General features: G+C 34.0%; 2 protein-coding genes across 2 annotated transcripts; one reads left to right on the top strand and one right to left on the bottom strand.

Moving 5' to 3' along the window:
• Nucleotides 1-1487: 1487 nt before the first annotated feature.
• On the top strand, nucleotides 1488-6728 carry LOC110613562 (adoMet-dependent rRNA methyltransferase spb1). The gene is made up of 11 exons (XM_021754763.2): nucleotides 1488-2083; nucleotides 2549-2596; nucleotides 2681-2839; nucleotides 2936-2982; nucleotides 3159-3315; nucleotides 3408-3469; nucleotides 4016-4202; nucleotides 4402-4491; nucleotides 5002-5144; nucleotides 5236-5356; nucleotides 5601-6728. Exons 1-11 carry the CDS (start codon nucleotides 1610-1612, stop codon nucleotides 6612-6614), a joined length of 2502 nt encoding a protein of 833 aa, XP_021610455.2. The 5' UTR covers nucleotides 1488-1609; the 3' UTR covers nucleotides 6615-6728.
• A 6868-nt stretch (nucleotides 6729-13596) lies between these two features.
• On the bottom strand, nucleotides 13597-16394 carry LOC110612522 (phenylcoumaran benzylic ether reductase Pyrc5). Its single transcript, XM_021753295.2, has 5 exons — nucleotides 16086-16394; nucleotides 15321-15455; nucleotides 14845-15082; nucleotides 14016-14219; nucleotides 13597-13927 (listed from the first exon to the last, which is right to left on the bottom strand). Exons 1-5 carry the CDS (start codon nucleotides 16266-16268, stop codon nucleotides 13761-13763), a joined length of 927 nt encoding a protein of 308 aa, XP_021608987.2. The 5' UTR covers nucleotides 16269-16394; the 3' UTR covers nucleotides 13597-13760.
• Between the last annotated feature and the right edge of the window lie 637 nt (nucleotides 16395-17031).

The raw sequence follows: 17031 nt of genomic DNA, 5'->3' as shown, positions 1-17031 counted from the left end.
CGTAGAGTGGAAGCTTGATCTCATTGGCATTTGCTTTTCAGGGCTGTTCTCTCCGATGATCTGGACAGTATATGGTGGTTTGAATAAGGATGTTCCCCTCTCTCTTTATACCTGCATTCACTGCCTACAACTGATCCAATGATGCACTGTTTTTTTGTTGCCACTGAATTGCAATTTTAAAGGTTACTCTTACTTGGCCTTTTGGTTTGTTCTCTCCCTTGTGCCTCAATTTACTTGCATGATTCTTTTGGGTTTCGGATTTTAAGATTTTAGGATTGTAAACATCTCCGGTGAATCTTACATGCAAAATAACTTAAACTATTAATTCGTCATCTCTTTCTTCAGTTAATTTCTCTGTTTGATTAGTGATTAGGAGACAATAGACTGATTGCATGTAAAATACTATAAAATTAATGAAATAATTAATTAATGTATTTTTTAAGATTAAAAAATTAATTAAAAATTTTTTATATTATAAAAATTAAATTTTATAATTTGTAGACATATAATAAATTAGTTTTTAAAAATTAATACAATAATCGTGATTTAACCATATTTTTCATGGTAAGTATTAAACTATTTAGTATTTTAAAATTATAAAGATTAAATAAATAATTATAAAATATAGAAATTGATTTTAAAAATATAAAAATTACCATTTCAAAAAAAAAATATAAAAATTAATAGGATAAACTGTAAATTAGTCTCTCTGATTTAGTAAAATATAACATTTCGTCCCTCTGTTTTAAAAAACCTTCAATTTAATTATTCACATTTAAAAAAAACTGTAAAATAGTTCATACCATCAAATTTTCACTTAACCTTCTGTTTATTTTAATGAAAATGACTAAACTACCTTTTAAGTAAAATCAACCAAACAGTATTCACTCCATCCCAACATAGGAGGAGGAGAAAGTATTGGAAAGAGGAGGAGAAAGGATCGGGAAGAGGAGGAGGAGGGGGAGGAGGAGGCGGGGGAGGAGAAGAAGAAGAGGAAGAGGAAGAAGAGGAAGGAGGAGGAGGACGAGGACAAGAAGGAGGATGAGGAGAAAAGGAAGAAGAGGATAGGGAGGAGGAGGAGGAGAAGGAGGAGGAGGAGAAAGGATCGGGAAAAGAAGGAGAAGGAGAAGAAGAAAAAGAAGAAGAAGGAGGAGGAGGAGGAGGAGGAGGAGGAGGAAGATGATGAGAAAAGAAAGAAGAGGATCGAGAAAAGAAGTAGAAGGATGAGGAGAAAATGGTAGTTTAATCATTTTTATTAAAATAAATGGAAGGTTAACCGAAAATTTGAAGGTAGGGACTATTTTGCAGTTTTTTTAAATGTGAATGATTAAATTGAAGGTTTTTTAAAATAGAGAGACGAAAGGTTATATTTTACTAAATTAGAGGGACTAAATTATAATTTTTCTAAATTAATATGTAAGTTTCATTAACTCTAAGGACTAAAGTGTAATGTATCAAAACAAAACCCTAGTCTCTGCCTCAGGGTTTTATTTTCCTCTTCCTCTGCTCCTGTGCAGAGAGGCACTCACTGAAACCCTAGATAAACCTCTGCTTCCGAAATAATAATAGCAGTGAAACGAATCTCGTTTTCAAACCCTAGAATCCTACCATGGGTAAAGCAAAAGGAAAACATCGATTGGATAAGTACTACCATCTCGCTAAAGAACACGGCTACCGTTCTCGTGCATCATGGAAACTCGTCCAACTCGACTCCAAATTCCACTTTCTCCACTCCTCTCGCGCCGTTCTCGACCTCTGCGCTGCCCCTGGCGGTTGGATGCAGGTGGCGGTTGAGCGCGTTCCCGTTGGCAGCCTTGTCCTTGGCATAGATTTGGTTAGGATTGCGCCTATCCGTGGGGCGGTTTCGATCGAGCAGGATATCACCAAGTCTGAGTGTAAAGCTAGGATTAAGAAAATTATGGGAGAAAATGGAGTGAAGGCTTTTGATTTGGTTTTGCACGATGGTTCTCCTAATATTGGTGGTGCGTGGGCGCAAGAAGCAACGGCTCAGAATGCGCTTGTGATTGATTCTGTGAAATTGGCTACACAGTTCTTGGCTCCTAAAGGCAACTTTGTTACCAAAGTAAGATTTTTGTTCCCTATTCGGTCCAATTGCGTTTGTTTTCTTAGAAATGTTTAGGAGAAATTAGTTTTTGGTTTATGCTTTTTTGTTTGATTTGTTTGCTAGAAGCTGGAAGGTTTAATTAGCTGGATGAGTTTGAGTTCATATCTAGTTTTGGATTGGATGGTATTTAAATTAACGCTAGTTGATTAAAAAACTGGAGGATAAGGGGAGAGTATTTCAACGGTGGTTTATTATTATTATTTTTTATAAATTTCTGTTTTTCTTTCCCTGTAATTTACATGTTGTTATGTGGTGCTAAAGAAGAGTGTGGATAATTTTCTCTTGTACTTAGTTAACTGACACAGCTTAGACTTAGGTATGTTTTACTGATAGATGAACCAAAAAGTATATCTCATTGAAGTGTTTTAAGATCGGAATTTCTTGTTAGGTGAATCATAGTGCTTATCTGTTGTCTTTTAATAGGTTTTCAGGTCTCAAGACTACAATTCAGTCTTGTACTGTCTCAATCAGGTAAATATATTCTCCTTGTTATCATGTCTTATTGTTGGGGTCTACAAATAGCTCAATTTGATGATAGCGGATTTTCTTTTATAGTTGTTTGAAAAGGTTGAGGTGGATAAACCATCAGCAAGTCGTTCAACATCTGCAGAAATATTTCTCGTGGGCTTGAAGTACAAGGCCCCTGCAAAGATTGATCCACGACTTCTTGATGTGAAACACCTGTTTCAGGGATCCATAGAACCTGCTCGAAAGGTTATCCCTTGTTTCCTCCTCTACCCCTTCTGATAACATTTCTTCTCTGTGGGCATAAGTTGATTATGGTCTTGGTTTTATGAATCCTTAATTTAGGTGATAGATGTACTCAGAGGAACAAAGCAAAAGCGACACCGTGATGGGTTAGTCATCTCATCCCATTTAATTTGTGGATGTCTTGGTAAAACCTTGGTTCATATGACGAGGGAAATGTCATGGCTCTTTCATTTGGATTAAGCATGTGTGTATGAGAAGTTAAATGCAGTTAGCCTATTGAATCAATCATAGTTGTTATGTTATGCTTGAAATCCAACTACAGGTATGAAGACGGGGAAAGCATTGTGAGGAAGGTGTCTTCAGCTGCTGATTTTGTGTGGTCTGATGCACCTCTTGAAATCCTTGGTTCAGTTACTTCTATAGTGTTTGAGGGCCCAACTTCTTTGCCAATAAGGGATCATGCTTTAACAACAGAAGAGGTACCTCCCCTTATTTTACTTGGTCTTTCTTTATCACTATGCATCCCTCTTCTTCTTAAGTTTTAATTTCCACATTAACTATGTGTGACCAGATTAAAACACTTTGTGATGATCTCCGTGTTCTGGGAAAGCAAGACTTCAAACATCTATTGAAGTAAGATGCTTATCCCTTCCATTTCATTGACTTTTTTAATATAGTTCTCTGCAGTTGCAAATAAGATATAAGACAAACTAGCATTTGTTGTTCTTATAGGCATTATTTAGACCCGATCAATAATAATTTTCTATAATGTTTATTTCAAACTATTGTCCTAGTGCGGAACTAGATGCTGAGTTTCAGCTTTTCTCACATGGACTCAACTTGATGGGTTCACTCTTTTTTGCGAGTGAAAGAAATGTCAGTGGACTTCATTTTGCATTTAATTTAATAATCTTTTTAAGGTATTCGGAGCACAATTGATGTGTACAAACGAAGAGCTCAGATTTTATGATCTATAAGTGTTGAGGTTTGAGCTGACTGTTGAGTAGCATCTAAGATGCTTGTGGCTGTTGCCAATGTTTGTAGTATAGCCCATGGCATAAACAGAGAATTAGGGGATTACAAGAATTATGCTGGGCTGGTGATTCATCATGCACAGAGTCACAGATTTTTTTTAATGTGCATGGCATGAGTTTTTCTATATTTGTTGTGTGATGTTAGGTGGCGGATGCATGTAAGGAAGGCCCTGTCTCCTACGCAAAAGGCTAGTTCTACTGCTGTTAATGGTGAAGAAAAGAAACAAGAGGATGAAGATGATAAATTACTGAATGAAATGGAGGAGCTGACTTATGCTATGGAGCGGAAGAGGAAACAAGAAAAGAAACGTGATGCAAAAAGGCGAGCTAAGGTTTTTATGATGCCTAAGCTTTACCATGTGAAGTTTCTGAACTAGACATGTTGTAGGGTGACCAATATATTTAATATCATGTGATTTGTGTTTGCAATTGCTTTTAACAATTTTTTAGACCAATGATAAAAAGAAAATATTGTGCATGCTTATCCATAATTGTGGCTTATATTTTGTTTTAATATGTTAAATATTTCAGGACAAGGCACGGAAGGCAACAGGAATGCAAATAGATGCAATGGAAGATGGCTACACTGATCATGAATTGTTCTCTCTTTCTTCCATTAAGGCATGCATTCACCTTTCCTTTGTTGCATTAAAAACTGTGGTTGTAGAAACCATTGACGTACAGTTTTTGTTTCTTTGTCATTTTAATGTTCCTCTTTGCGAAACAAAAGCTAGACTATAAGATCTATGATTTAATTATGTGGTTTTTACCATGACCTGTAATTATGTGTAAATAAAAATGGCATCTTATTATACCGTGGTACTCTCCAATTGCTAATGCTAAATGAAGATTATTCCGTAACTGTATTCATCTAATGGTTCTAATCATAGATTTTAATATTCTTGTTGTAAAGTCGCTATAATGACTGTCCACATTTTGCTTGTTTAGAATATAATTTTTTCCCCCTTAATTTTGGGGTTTGAAGTATCGCTTTACCTCTCAGAACTAATGAAATTTCATGTCTGAGAAAAGCGTGTATAACAGTCTTTTTTTTTTGGGTGGGGGGGAGGACTGAAATTTCACTAATCAGTAAGCTTAACAGCTCTTGTAATTACAATTTTTTTCCCTCAGGGAAAAAAAGATCTGGTAGCTGTTGATTCTGCTGAAAATGATGATGATAATGGTGAGTTAAGAGATGGTGAAAATGATGAGACCGATAATGAAGCACAGGAGAATTCATCTAGTGACGTAGATTCTGATGAAGAACGGAGAAGGTTATTCCTAATTTCCTGCAGTATTGATGATATTATTTGAGTATTCTAATCTCTGAAATTGTCTGTAATTTAAAATTGAATTTGATGTCAGATATGACGAACAAATGGAAGAGTTTCTTGATCAGGTGTATGAACGGTTTGTGACCAAGAAGGAAGGAAGTACTAAGCAGCGAAAACGTGCAAGGCAGGCATATTCAAAACAACTTCTGGAGGTATGCAGCTCTTCCAGTGCATGGTCAACTCGTGAATTTTGAAGACACTACTTCCTAATAGTCTGCACTTAATGCTGTTTTCAAATAATTGAGTAATTTATTTTTGTATTGCTGTTAAAATGTGTTTGTTTTGTGTAATGTGCTCTTGGCTCTTGACTCTTGACAACGTGTTTGGCAATCTGCCATAATTTTGTTTCCCAAGTTGGTATTTGTTGTCACATTCTTAAATGTTTTTTTGCTGCAGGGTGATGGTGATGATGTTGTTATTCATTCTGATTATGGTTCAGATGAAGATCTAGGTGATCAGGAAGCAAATCCTCTTATGGTACCATTGAATGATGGGGAGGCTCCAACCCAAGAAGAGATAACAAATAAATGGTTTACTCAGGAGGTCTTTGCCAAGGCTGCAGAGGATGGAGACTTGGAAAAATATGATAGTGAAGATGCAATGCAGGTAGATAAACAGGAGAGAAAGCTTGCTGTTCCAGAAAAGACGACAAAAAATGGTGCTGGGTCAAAAGCCATTCAACCCCAAACTTCCAAGGCAGAAGAAGATTTTGAGATTGTCCCGGCTCCAGCTACAGATTCCAGTGATGATTCATCCACAGATGATTCTGACGATGATGATGTTGAAACAAAGGCTGAGGTATTGGCTTATGCTAAGAAGATGCTGAGAAAAAAACAAAGGGAACAGATGCTTGATGATGCTTACAATAAGTATATGTTTGATGATGAGGGCTTGCCTGGCTGGTTTGTGGAAGAAGAGAGGAGGCACCGCCAGCCAATGAAGCCTGTTACCAAAGAGGAGATTGCTGCAATTCGAGCACAATTCAAAGAAATAAATGCACGGCCTGCTAAGAAGGTGGCACAGGCCAAGGCTAGAAAGAAGCGGGTGGCAATGAGGAAGCTTGAGAAGGTTCGCAAGAAAGCAAACACCATATCTGACCAAACAGATATCTCTGATCGGTCAAAGAGGAAAATGATTGAACAACTATATAAGAAGGCAACGCCTAAAAGGCCAAAGAAAGAATATGTTGTCGCAAAGAAAGGAGTTGCAGTGAAGGCTGGAAAGGGGAAAGTCCTTGTTGATCGGAGGATGAAAAAGGATGCAAGGGCGCGTGGTACAGGGAAGCCGGGAAAAGGTGCTTCGAAGAAGGGTAAGAATGCAAAGGGTCAAAAGGGTAAGGGGTTAGGAAAGAGCTCAGCTAAGCATGGAAACAAGGGAAACAAAGGGAAAAAAATGGGAATGCATGAATAAGATTGCACATATTTAACCTTTCTTGCAGGCTTTCAACTGTTGCTCGGTTTTTGTTGTATTGTACTTGACTAGAGGATTTCATTAATATTCAAATTTTGGCAGTAATTTTCTATAGATCTCCTATTCTTTTTTGCAGTAATGCTTACCAGTTTCAGAGCCTGTTAAAATTATCCGAGGCAAAACTTTCTAGCTGCAGTTTCTACATAAACTGGGATAATAACAAGAGAGGTTTGGCACCAAGAATTAAAAAAATGCTAAGAAAAATTTCAAATTTGAATAAAAGAAGTTGAAGATGAATTAAGTAGAACCTTTAAATAAATATGGGAATGGATAAACATTAATATCAAATATATGGAGCATGTTATAATTATAATTTCATCCTTTGATTTATGGCTACAACTTTAGGTTATCCTTTTTGTGTTTTTAGCTCGGCATAGCTTTGTTTTTTCTTCTTTACATTTTTAACTAAACGTGCTTTACTTTTTTACCCATGGTCTGGCCCGAAAAAATACCAATTTTTTTCCTTTTGCTTTGCTCTCCTTGCTATGTTCTTTTCTCAAACCTCATATGAGGTTTTGGATAGATTTGTTTATATATGTAAGGATTCAAATTTTGGCAGGTCTTCTATTCTTTTTGCAGTAATGCTTTTTTTTTTTTTACCTGTAATGTATCATTGTATTATATGGCTGCTATTAGCAGCAAAATATAATTATAATAAGATTATTAAATCTTTTAATTGGTACATCTATCAATCTGAAGGAAGTAAATTTTTAAAATAAAGTTTTGCAATTAAATCTGTAGAAGTATTAAATTGACATAGGACACAGTTGAAAAAGACATGTCGGAGACATGAGGATATTTTCAAAATTATTGCTATTGTGGTCCTAATATCCCATAGTAAATAAGACTTTGTACATGCAAGCATCATACGCAATTGCATAATCTATTGCACACTTAATTGATGTAAAGCCTGCTTCAAATACTAATTTATTTCTTGCTAACATAATCCATGCCTCTCTTGCTGTAGCAGATGAACACCAAACTCTCACCGAAATACCATGTACAATTATCCTTGCATTATTGAAAGTAACCACAACAATAGCAACAGGTAAAAATTGATCTTTTCATACAATATCATAATAGAGCCTGACACTCCCTTTTAAGGAAGAACTCCAAGCAACTACATGAGAGGATCGACAACGTTGAAAATGAGAAGAATCTGCAAAAACACCGCTCTGTTGTAGTTGCCTAAAATCAATAAAAACATATTGTGACATAGCAATAGAATCCAGTTGTACTGAATCGAAGACACCTCTATTTCTATTTTTCTATATATGTCATACGGTGAGTGTGACTGGAGTTAATAGTAAAGGGCCATCCATCTCTAACTGAAATCTATTCCACAGAGTTTTCCACTACAACATAAAACTAGGAAAACCCACAGAATTCAGTTTATAACTACAAGGACTAACTAACCAAACTGGCCAAGCATGTGGACACTAAAAGAAAATACGTTCTAAGGTCTTAAACTAAGACCGACAAATGGGGCACATAAGGTTATGTGACACACTGCGTCCTACCAAATTAATGGAGACAGGTAGATTATTATGAAGAAGTCGGCACGTGAAAATTTTCAATTTAGAAGAGACTTAGAGAGACCATATTCGCCTCCAAATGTCTAGATTAACACTAAAAGAAGAGGAGGGTTGAGGCACAACATGTTGATTAGATGAACAACACATTAATAACTTGTGATTGGATCATACACTATATTGGTCATTATACACATAATGCCATACAAGAGAATCCGACATACCAAGAGGAGCTAACGGGACAGAGAGAATAGTTGTTGTCTGTCGAGAGCAAATAAATACTTCACCAACTGATATTTCAATTCTATAGCACTATGATCAATTAAGTTTGCCACCATAGTAATATCAACTAGATAATTTATTGAACTAGGCAATTTGAAACTAACCAATTGAGGTATCCAAGGATCTGACCAAATGCTAGTGTTTCTACCATCCCCAATATTCATGCGAGCTCCTTTTTGAAGAACTTCTCCACCAGCTAATAAACTTTGCCATATCCATGAACTATGTTGCTTGTAGGTAGCCTGCCAAAAGGAAGATCACGGAAAATATATACCTTTTTGAACTCGTATGCATAAGCAAGACTGATTATGAAGAAGCCTCCAACACTGTTTTGCTAAACAAGCTACATTGAAGTTTTCAAACTCTCTAAAACCTAAGCTACCCCAAAACTTAGAAGACAAGGATATTACCAGCTAACCCAGTAAAATTTTCAGGACTCCTCATCACCACCCCATCAAAATTTTGACCATAGGCTATTAAGTTTGGCTGAAAGTTGCTTAGGATATTAAAAAATTACCATAAAGTTAATAGAGATGGCAAATAAAACTGATTGAATCATTGTAGCACGGCCAGCCTGAGACAATAATTTCTATTTTTAAGCCTGAGTTTTTGCACGAAACTTGTCTTCCACAACAACTAATGTCTATTGACGAGATAGTCCTAAAAGCACTGGTGGCCCTAAATACCTATTAGAAGGAAGCAATTCCTACATTTGAAACTTACAGAGAAATTCTTGCTTAAAGACAAGAGGTGTATGTTTGCTGAAAAGAATATGAGACTTTTGGAGATTAATAGATTGACCGAAAGTCATAGTATAGCTCTAAAGTACTTGAAGCAAATTTTCAGCTTCTTGTCTCATTGCTCAAGTAAACAACAAAGTATCATCTGTAAATAAAATATCAACAATCGAAGGAACATACCATAAAACCTTTATACTTTAAGGAGTCCTCTCCTATGAGCATCTAATAGCAAATAGAAGAGCGCTTGAGAAAAAAAAAAGATAAGGAGATAAAGGATCCCCTCGCCTCAGATCCCTGGAAGGCGAAAAGGAGAAGGGAGCACCACTAACTAGAATAGAGAAACTAACTATCGTAATATAATGCATAATCAAATGCACCAATTGTGGAGCAAACTCCATTTTTAATAGTACAATACGTAAAACACCCTAATCAATCTGATTACAAGCTTTGCACATATCTAGTTTAAGAGCCATAGTATACAGACGAGTATTAGTAGTTTTTAAATAATGAAAAACCTCACGAGCAAGCACAATATTATCCTGAATGGTCTGAAAATAAAAGTATTTTGATCATGAAGAATAAGAGAATGTATCTGAAGCCTTTTTACTGCTGTCATGGAAATGACTTTAATACACAAAATTGCACAAATTGATAAGATAAATTTGGTGAACACTAACTGAGCTACGATACTTTGGAACAAGAACAATATTAGTCCGATTAATTTCTTTTAATATATACTCATTTTCATAAAAATTATAAACAATACAGTATAACGACGGACCCATCACAACACAATTATGTTGATAAAATAAACTTGAAATCCATCAGGACCTAGAGCTTTATCGACGCCTAATTGAAAAACTGTTGCCTTTATTTCCTCATTAGACAAGGGTGCCAATAAAAGCCTTTTTACTGCTGTCATGGAAATGACTTTAATACACAAAATTGCACAAATTGATAAGATAAATTTGGTGAACACTAACTGAGCTACGATACTTTAGAACAAGAACAATATTAGTCCGATTAATTTCTTTTAATATATACTCATTTTCATAAAAATTATAAACAATACAGTATAACGACGAACCCATCACAACACAATTATGTTGATAAAATAAACTTGAAATCCATCAGGACCTAGAGCTTTATCGACGCCTACTTGAAAAACTGTTGCCTTTATTTCCTCATTAGACAAGGGTGCCAATAAAGCCCTGTTGAGCTTTTGTAAGACTAAAGAGGGTATCAAGGTGAGAACTTGATCACAAACGTGTAAGGGCTTGGTCAGATAAAGATCTTAAAAAAAGATGTGAATAAGAAAAATAATGTTAGAGTCCCGCTCGACCAACTATCCAAAGCAGATTAAAGACAATCAATATGATTTTATTGTCTCTATTAGACGGTCGATAGATAAAAATATTGTGAATTTCTATTTCCTTTTTGTAGCCATTGCACCTAAGATCTTTATCTCTAATGTGCTTTATCCTGTTGCCAAAGATTATGAAGCTAAGCCACCAATCGAGCCTCACAAGCGGCGTTATGAGAATCGAAAGGTCTAGCATACAAATCTTCCAATTATTGTCGAATCACTCATAAAAACATCTTTATGCCAATAGCTTAGTTTAGATCGATATGAGTGTAACTTACGCATAAAGGAAAACATAGCTGAGTCGCGATTAGAATCATTCCAGGCTCGTTGTAGCACATCTGCACATTGAGGATGCTGCAACCATGTTGCCTAGAAATGAAATAAAAACTTGTGCTTACTAGGACAAGCACCAATCAACAAAATAAAGGTCAATGATCCAACTCTAGCAGAAATTCATAAATGACCTGTGCTTGTGGAAAACATTCCTGCCATTCAATAGTAGCCAAAGCATGGTTTAGACATTATTAAATAGCATTATCACCAAAGCGCTTATTAAATAAAGTATAAGTAGAACCTTTCCATGTTAGTTCTATCAGAGCACATGATTGAATAAAATCATTAAAACCTACTATTTGGAAAAACCGTACCTCACAACCTCCTAACTTATCCTCTTAATTTCGGATTTCATTAAAATTGCCAATACAACACCATGACAAGTCTTATGAAACATGGAGGCATTTTAGATCATTCGACAAAAAATCCCTACTGCCTCTACCAGGATAATAACCATATAAAAACTTCATTTTATGTTGTAATTCTTTATTAATATATGACAATTTGCAAAATGTTAGGAAATAAGTTGCAGATTTCAACAACACAGTTATTCTACTGCAATGATAAATCCTCCACCTTTCCAATCGAATAGATGAAAATTGAAAAAGGATACCCACAATAACATTGCAAATATTATATATACTTACACTAATTTTTAATCTCCATAAGAAAGATAATAAATGGTCAATATTTATATAAAAGATTATTTAAAGCTTTCATTGCCAAGGAATGTCCAATGCCTTGACAATTTCAAACCGAAGACGTTATTGAATACACAAGAATCAATATATCTGCATATTTGTTTACCAAAGAAAACTATGGTCACCACCTAAATGGATGCAGATTGGGCATAATCACAAACGTCTTTATGTGTTAAATTTTCCAAATCACATGAAAGGGAAGCTTTAATAGCTTTTGAAGATGAGAAAAATCATTAGACTTCACATCCATCAGGTGGTAGGCATATTGTAGGCATCCCTTAATTGTATTTCGGATATAAGTCCAATTAAATTTTTATATTTTTATTTAATGATCAAATAAATTCAATTTAAAATTTTGGATCAATGAAATACCTATACTATTATCTGATGGTTAAATAAGCTCTCATCTAATATAATATTATTTTTATATGATAAAATTTATTTTTGTAATTTTAAAAATTATTTATTATATCTATATATATTTTAAAATTTTTATGATAATTAAAATACTAAATTTTTCATGTTTTAAATTATAAAAAAAATTTTATTATTAAAAAAATAATATCATATTAAATTAGAACCTATTTAATTCTTAATAAAAATATAAGAACTTAATTAATTTCTATTTAAAAAAAAAACTTAATTAATTTAAAATTTTAAATTAAACTTATTTAACTATAAAGTAAAATTATATAAATTTAATTAGACTTATTTTCATTATATTTCTTCCACCACGCCCTTATTACTGATTTAGTTAAAAGGAACACGCTTCCTTCAATGAAAAACTCGTTGTGGAAGATAACGCCAGCTCAACTTAGCAAAAGCCTCAGTCCCGATACTCAACAACCAAAGCTTACACTGAAAAAGGCTCGGAAAACTGGGTGCCATCCTCACCATTCTCAGATTCTCTTCACCTATCCTAGGTTCGCTCCTCTATTCACTACTCCATATTCCAATTCTCTTTAACTGTAATGGAAATTAATCTCTTCCTTGGATTTCCCTTTTTCTCTTTCCTACCGTTCTCTTTTTTTGCACTAATGCTACAACTAAATTTCAGACACTGTTAAATTTCATATTCTTCCGCCAATCATCAATTATCATTTAAAAAAATGAAAAAAAACAAGGCTTACGTTAGTTACAAGCCAAGAATTGGCAAAAAAAAAAAAGAAAAAATCCTGTTTGACATGTAGTTTTCAAACCCATCCATTTAAAAATTATTGTTTTTGTTCTACATCATTTAGATAAAACCCCATAAGACCTTAGCAATAAAGTCGTTCACTAAAAACTAAAACCAAAGGCTATATAAATTCTGACCTCAGCACAAAGAGGAAACCAACCACTAGACACAGGCAGAAATATATTCCCCTGCCTAAAATATTGAGGAACGGAGTTCTAGACGAATCAAAAAGGGTTTACGGAGAAATTTTTCTCTAATAGTAGAGGGAGGCTGCAATATAATTCACTCCTATAAATGTGCAAGTTGTTGACGCTATTTTCAAACAGATGATCTCAATTTCATTTTGGTGGCTTCCATGGACGGAGAATCTGGGAATTAACATGACTTTCTATCGACTGTAAAACATTTTCTCTAGTTTTTGGAGCTCTTTATTTTTCATCTTGATGAATAATAGAAAAATGTTAAATTTTATTAAGAGAAATTAATCGAGAGAATATCACCCTTTGTAACATTCTTCTTTTCTACTTCAATTGTTTTAAAAACTTTCCCTGCTAGTAGGAAAAAAAAGAAGATAGATGATACAAAGCTTTTTTTTTTATATATATAGTTTAACTTAGAATTAATGATAAATTGAATTCAATTGCTTTAGATTGACTTTAACATTCTTCTTTTTTTAGACATATATTAGGGATAACTCATAATTTATCACAATTTTAAAGATTATATTAGATTAGGCATTTTATATTAGTGTATTTAACGTAAGAATAACGAGGGTAAAAAGCAGGTCAAACTTGGAAACAGGTACTTATATTAGAGCATGATAAAACGCAAGCCAAACTAGGAAGGAACTATTCGTCCACAAACTGCCGACTGTATTATAATACAGAGAATTCATGACAGACTGGCAATTACACGCTTATTTATTTAGATAACGCTGTATTAACACAACTCCAACTCACACGAATTGGGTAAGGAACTCATCCACAGTGGTATACTTGACGTCAGGGTAAAGCTCTGAAGCTTCTACTCCAAATGATTCCTTTATCTCAAAGTTGGTATGATCTCCCTTCACGAACACTGAGTGACCTATTCCCAATACCAAATTCAGTGGAGGTGCACTTTCTGCAACCAAAACAGGACCACAAGATATCTCAAAATGCACAAATTCCGCTATGATTCCTAATTACTTGTAATTAAAAATTATTCAAACCTTGGATACTCTTCAATAGTTGCTCCTCTGAAATGTAGACCCTTTCAAGGGTTTTGCCTATCTTCTTTTCCCACAGAGACACAAGATCATTGAATGAATAGATGTTGCCTGGGGGTTTAAGGTACAGGATTTTATTCAGTGTCCTTGGATCATCCACAGCTTTGATGGTGTATGTCCCAATATCCTCTTCCTTGTTAAAGATTGCTGTTGATCATTAAATTAAATTGTTAAGATTTGTTCAAATCAGTCATTAATGACTGGCTTCGTAGTTCTAGGAACTTGCATTTCACATTGCTTCTCTCTTAGCAATCTACTCTTGACTACTACATACAATCGGAAGCAAAATTCTCAAAGATGGGTACCGTAATTAACAAAGCTAGGTAACGACCATATGGATTAGCAGCTAAATGTCAGAAAAATCTCATGCATTTCACATCAGTAGCTAGATAATTGGTCCAGACACCACTTAAGGGAACATAATTTCACACGAAAAACATCAACTGTATGAAACACAAAATTTTACAGTTACAAAGATTAATCATTGATCCATCTATCCAACACTTATTTAGAAAAAAAAAAAAAAACAGGTTGCTTCTAATATAAACTCACTCATATAAGAAATCAAAGTTAGATTAAATATTTAAATCAAAATCTGTACATAATTAATTAAAATGTATACAAATCTACATGTATATAAAATAATGGTTATCAAGCTTATTCTTGTACGATATCAATTCTCCAGTCTTGCTAAAAAACCTAATTATTTCTAATTGTGAAAGGCAAGAATTTTGAACATTTGCAAGAAAATATTCAGTATAATGCATTCTACCTTTGGGATTGCCATCACCAAAGATAACAACTTTATCTCTTGGGGGAGCCATGACTCCAGGCTGGTTCAGAGTGGGAAGGAAGTAGCCGGCGAAAGAGTTAGCTGACACGTACGTGTATGGGATTCCAGCAGCTTCAATTGCTCGGCGGAGTTTAGCTTTGGCTTCAAATTCCGATTTTGCTGGCTCAACAGCATGGACACGATCGACATCATTCCCAAACTCTGAAGGAAAAAATCTCTGCATAACATGAAAGGAGAAACTTAAGATCAAGTCGCTACATTACTTGGTTGAAGAATTGCTACTTATCTAATCATTTTAATTCACAACTTGATCTTATCTTTTCAAATTTTCATGTACATAATCTTCGTTTGTGAGTATTATTTTATCTGGCTAAATATTTTACCATAATTCCATTTTCTTAACAATCAGGAGTTGGGAAGAAAGCAAAGGCTACAAAGTAAATCAAATAGAGTACCTTAACATTTCCAGCTTCTTTAATCGCGGCGATGATCTTGTCTTGATCAGCAAACTGACCATGACCAACTGTAGAGATCACCACGTCGACTTGCTTAATTGCCTTAACCAAACTCCCGTGATCGTAGAGATCTCCCTGCAGACAAAAAAGGAAAAGGAAATATCAGATGATAGCTATTCCAGTTACACATATACAGCATAATCGTAGATTCCCATAAAAATATACAAGCACGTTGTTACAAAAACAAAAAAAGTAAAGATCATTGTGCTTTCGTGGCCTAAAAATCCAAGGATTTTATCTGTTTGGCAGTTGAGAAAAGATAAGGAAAGTGAAAAAGAAAAAACATAGAAAAGAAAATATCTAAAAATCTCAATTACAAACAAATTTGTAAAAAAAAAATAATAATAATGGAAGCATGTTTGCAGTTTCTTCACAGCTGAAACTCGCAAAAAGAATCAATTCTGAATGTAACAGAGCATAAACAATTTAAAACAGACAAAAAAGTCCAATATCCATTCCACTGTTTTATTTTTATTTTCCCTTCATTTTCTCTGGCATCCAAATATCCACAAGAAAAATGTGTACCAAGCCAAACGAATGAATGCATCGACAGTTTCGTATTAAAAAATAGCAGATTTAATTATCTTCATTTTGGTTATCATTTTCTTATTCCTTTTCACGGCAGCCAAATACTATAACAAAACTAAAATGCAAATTTACTAAGAGTTCGATAGCGAGAAACGAACGATCGTTGATCGGACGTACAATGAGGAAATTGACACCATGGCTCTTGAAACTATCGATGATCGCAGATTTGGAAGGGCTAGAGAGAGTGGCCTCTCTCACGAGAGCAAAAGTAGGATGTCCGGCGGTGGCACTCGCTTCCACAATGTACTTTCCGATGTAGCCAGTGCCTCCAATGAATAGAATTTTGCTCTTTTCCTTCATTGCTGAAATTCCTGCCGGGAGAATCTCCGGTAAAAAACAAAAACAAACAGCGTGAGAGAAAGCGTCAAAAGGATGCTCAGAGGACGAAAACTGTTGAGTGAAAAGGGCATGGATATCAATGTTGAAAATAGCTATATGTATAAATGAGACTGTATTAAATTACGGGAATGCCCTTCTACTGCGATCGTTAAGAGTGGAAATCGTATCAAGTCGGTTTCAGCTAATTGTTCCAATCGAATTACATTAAGGTATAATCAGATTTAGAATAAATTTAAATTAAATTAGAAAATAATATCTGTATTAGTGCTTTACATGTTTCTTGTAATAGAATTTAGAATAAATTTAAATTTAGAAAATAATATCTGTATTAATTTATTTATTACTCAAATATGTTTATAATAAATAATTAATTAAATATATTTTATATACTTTTATAATAATTTTTTACATATTTAAAATTATGAAAATTTTAAAATATAAATTAATTTTTAAAATATATTTTATCAAATATTAAATTAAATAAATGTGGATATTTTTCATCTAATAAAAATTAGGTTTGAATATTTTTCACATAATAATATTGAGTTTGAAATAATTCAAATAATTTAATATAAATTTTAATTAAATTTAAAATAAACTTCACTATTAAATTTCTGTTTATTTACATAAAATAATTTTATTTTAATAATATTTTTCATAAAAAGTATTACCTGTGAAAAATATTTTATAAGTTAATACTTTATTTTTATATTTTAGTTATATA

Source organism: Manihot esculenta, chromosome 4 (genome assembly GCF_001659605.2).
Source record: "Manihot esculenta cultivar AM560-2 chromosome 4, M.esculenta_v8, whole genome shotgun sequence".
NCBI classification, from domain to species: Eukaryota; Viridiplantae; Streptophyta; class Magnoliopsida; order Malpighiales; family Euphorbiaceae; genus Manihot; species Manihot esculenta.
The sequence above is the reverse complement of the archived record's forward strand: the minus strand, read 5'-3'. Positions and strand labels throughout refer to the sequence as shown.

What these genes read in the sequence shown, in the direction of transcription:
- LOC110613562 (XM_021754763.2), top strand. Translation starts at nt 1,610, where the DNA reads ATGGGTAAAGCAAAAGGAAAACATCGATTGGATAAGTACTACCATCTC. An exon ending in CAAAAGCGACACCGTGATGG is followed by an intron (nt 2,983 to 3,158) that starts GTTAGTCATCTC and finishes ATCCAACTACAG; the next exon opens with GTATGAAGACGGGGAAAGCA. An exon ending in TCTCTCTTTCTTCCATTAAG is followed by an intron (nt 4,492 to 5,001) that starts GCATGCATTCAC and finishes TTTTTCCCTCAG; the next exon opens with GGAAAAAAAGATCTGGTAGC.
- LOC110612522 (XM_021753295.2), bottom strand. Translation starts at nt 16,268, where the DNA reads ATGAAGGAAAAGAGCAAAATTCTATTCATTGGAGGCACTGGCTACATC. An exon ending in AAGAAGCTGGAAATGTTAAG is followed by an intron (nt 15,083 to 15,320) that starts GTACTCTATTTG and finishes CATGTTATGCAG; the next exon opens with AGATTTTTTCCTTCAGAGTT. An exon ending in ACTATTGAAGAGTATCCAAG is followed by an intron (nt 13,928 to 14,015) that starts GTTTGAATAATT and finishes TTTTGGTTGCAG; the next exon opens with AAAGTGCACCTCCACTGAAT.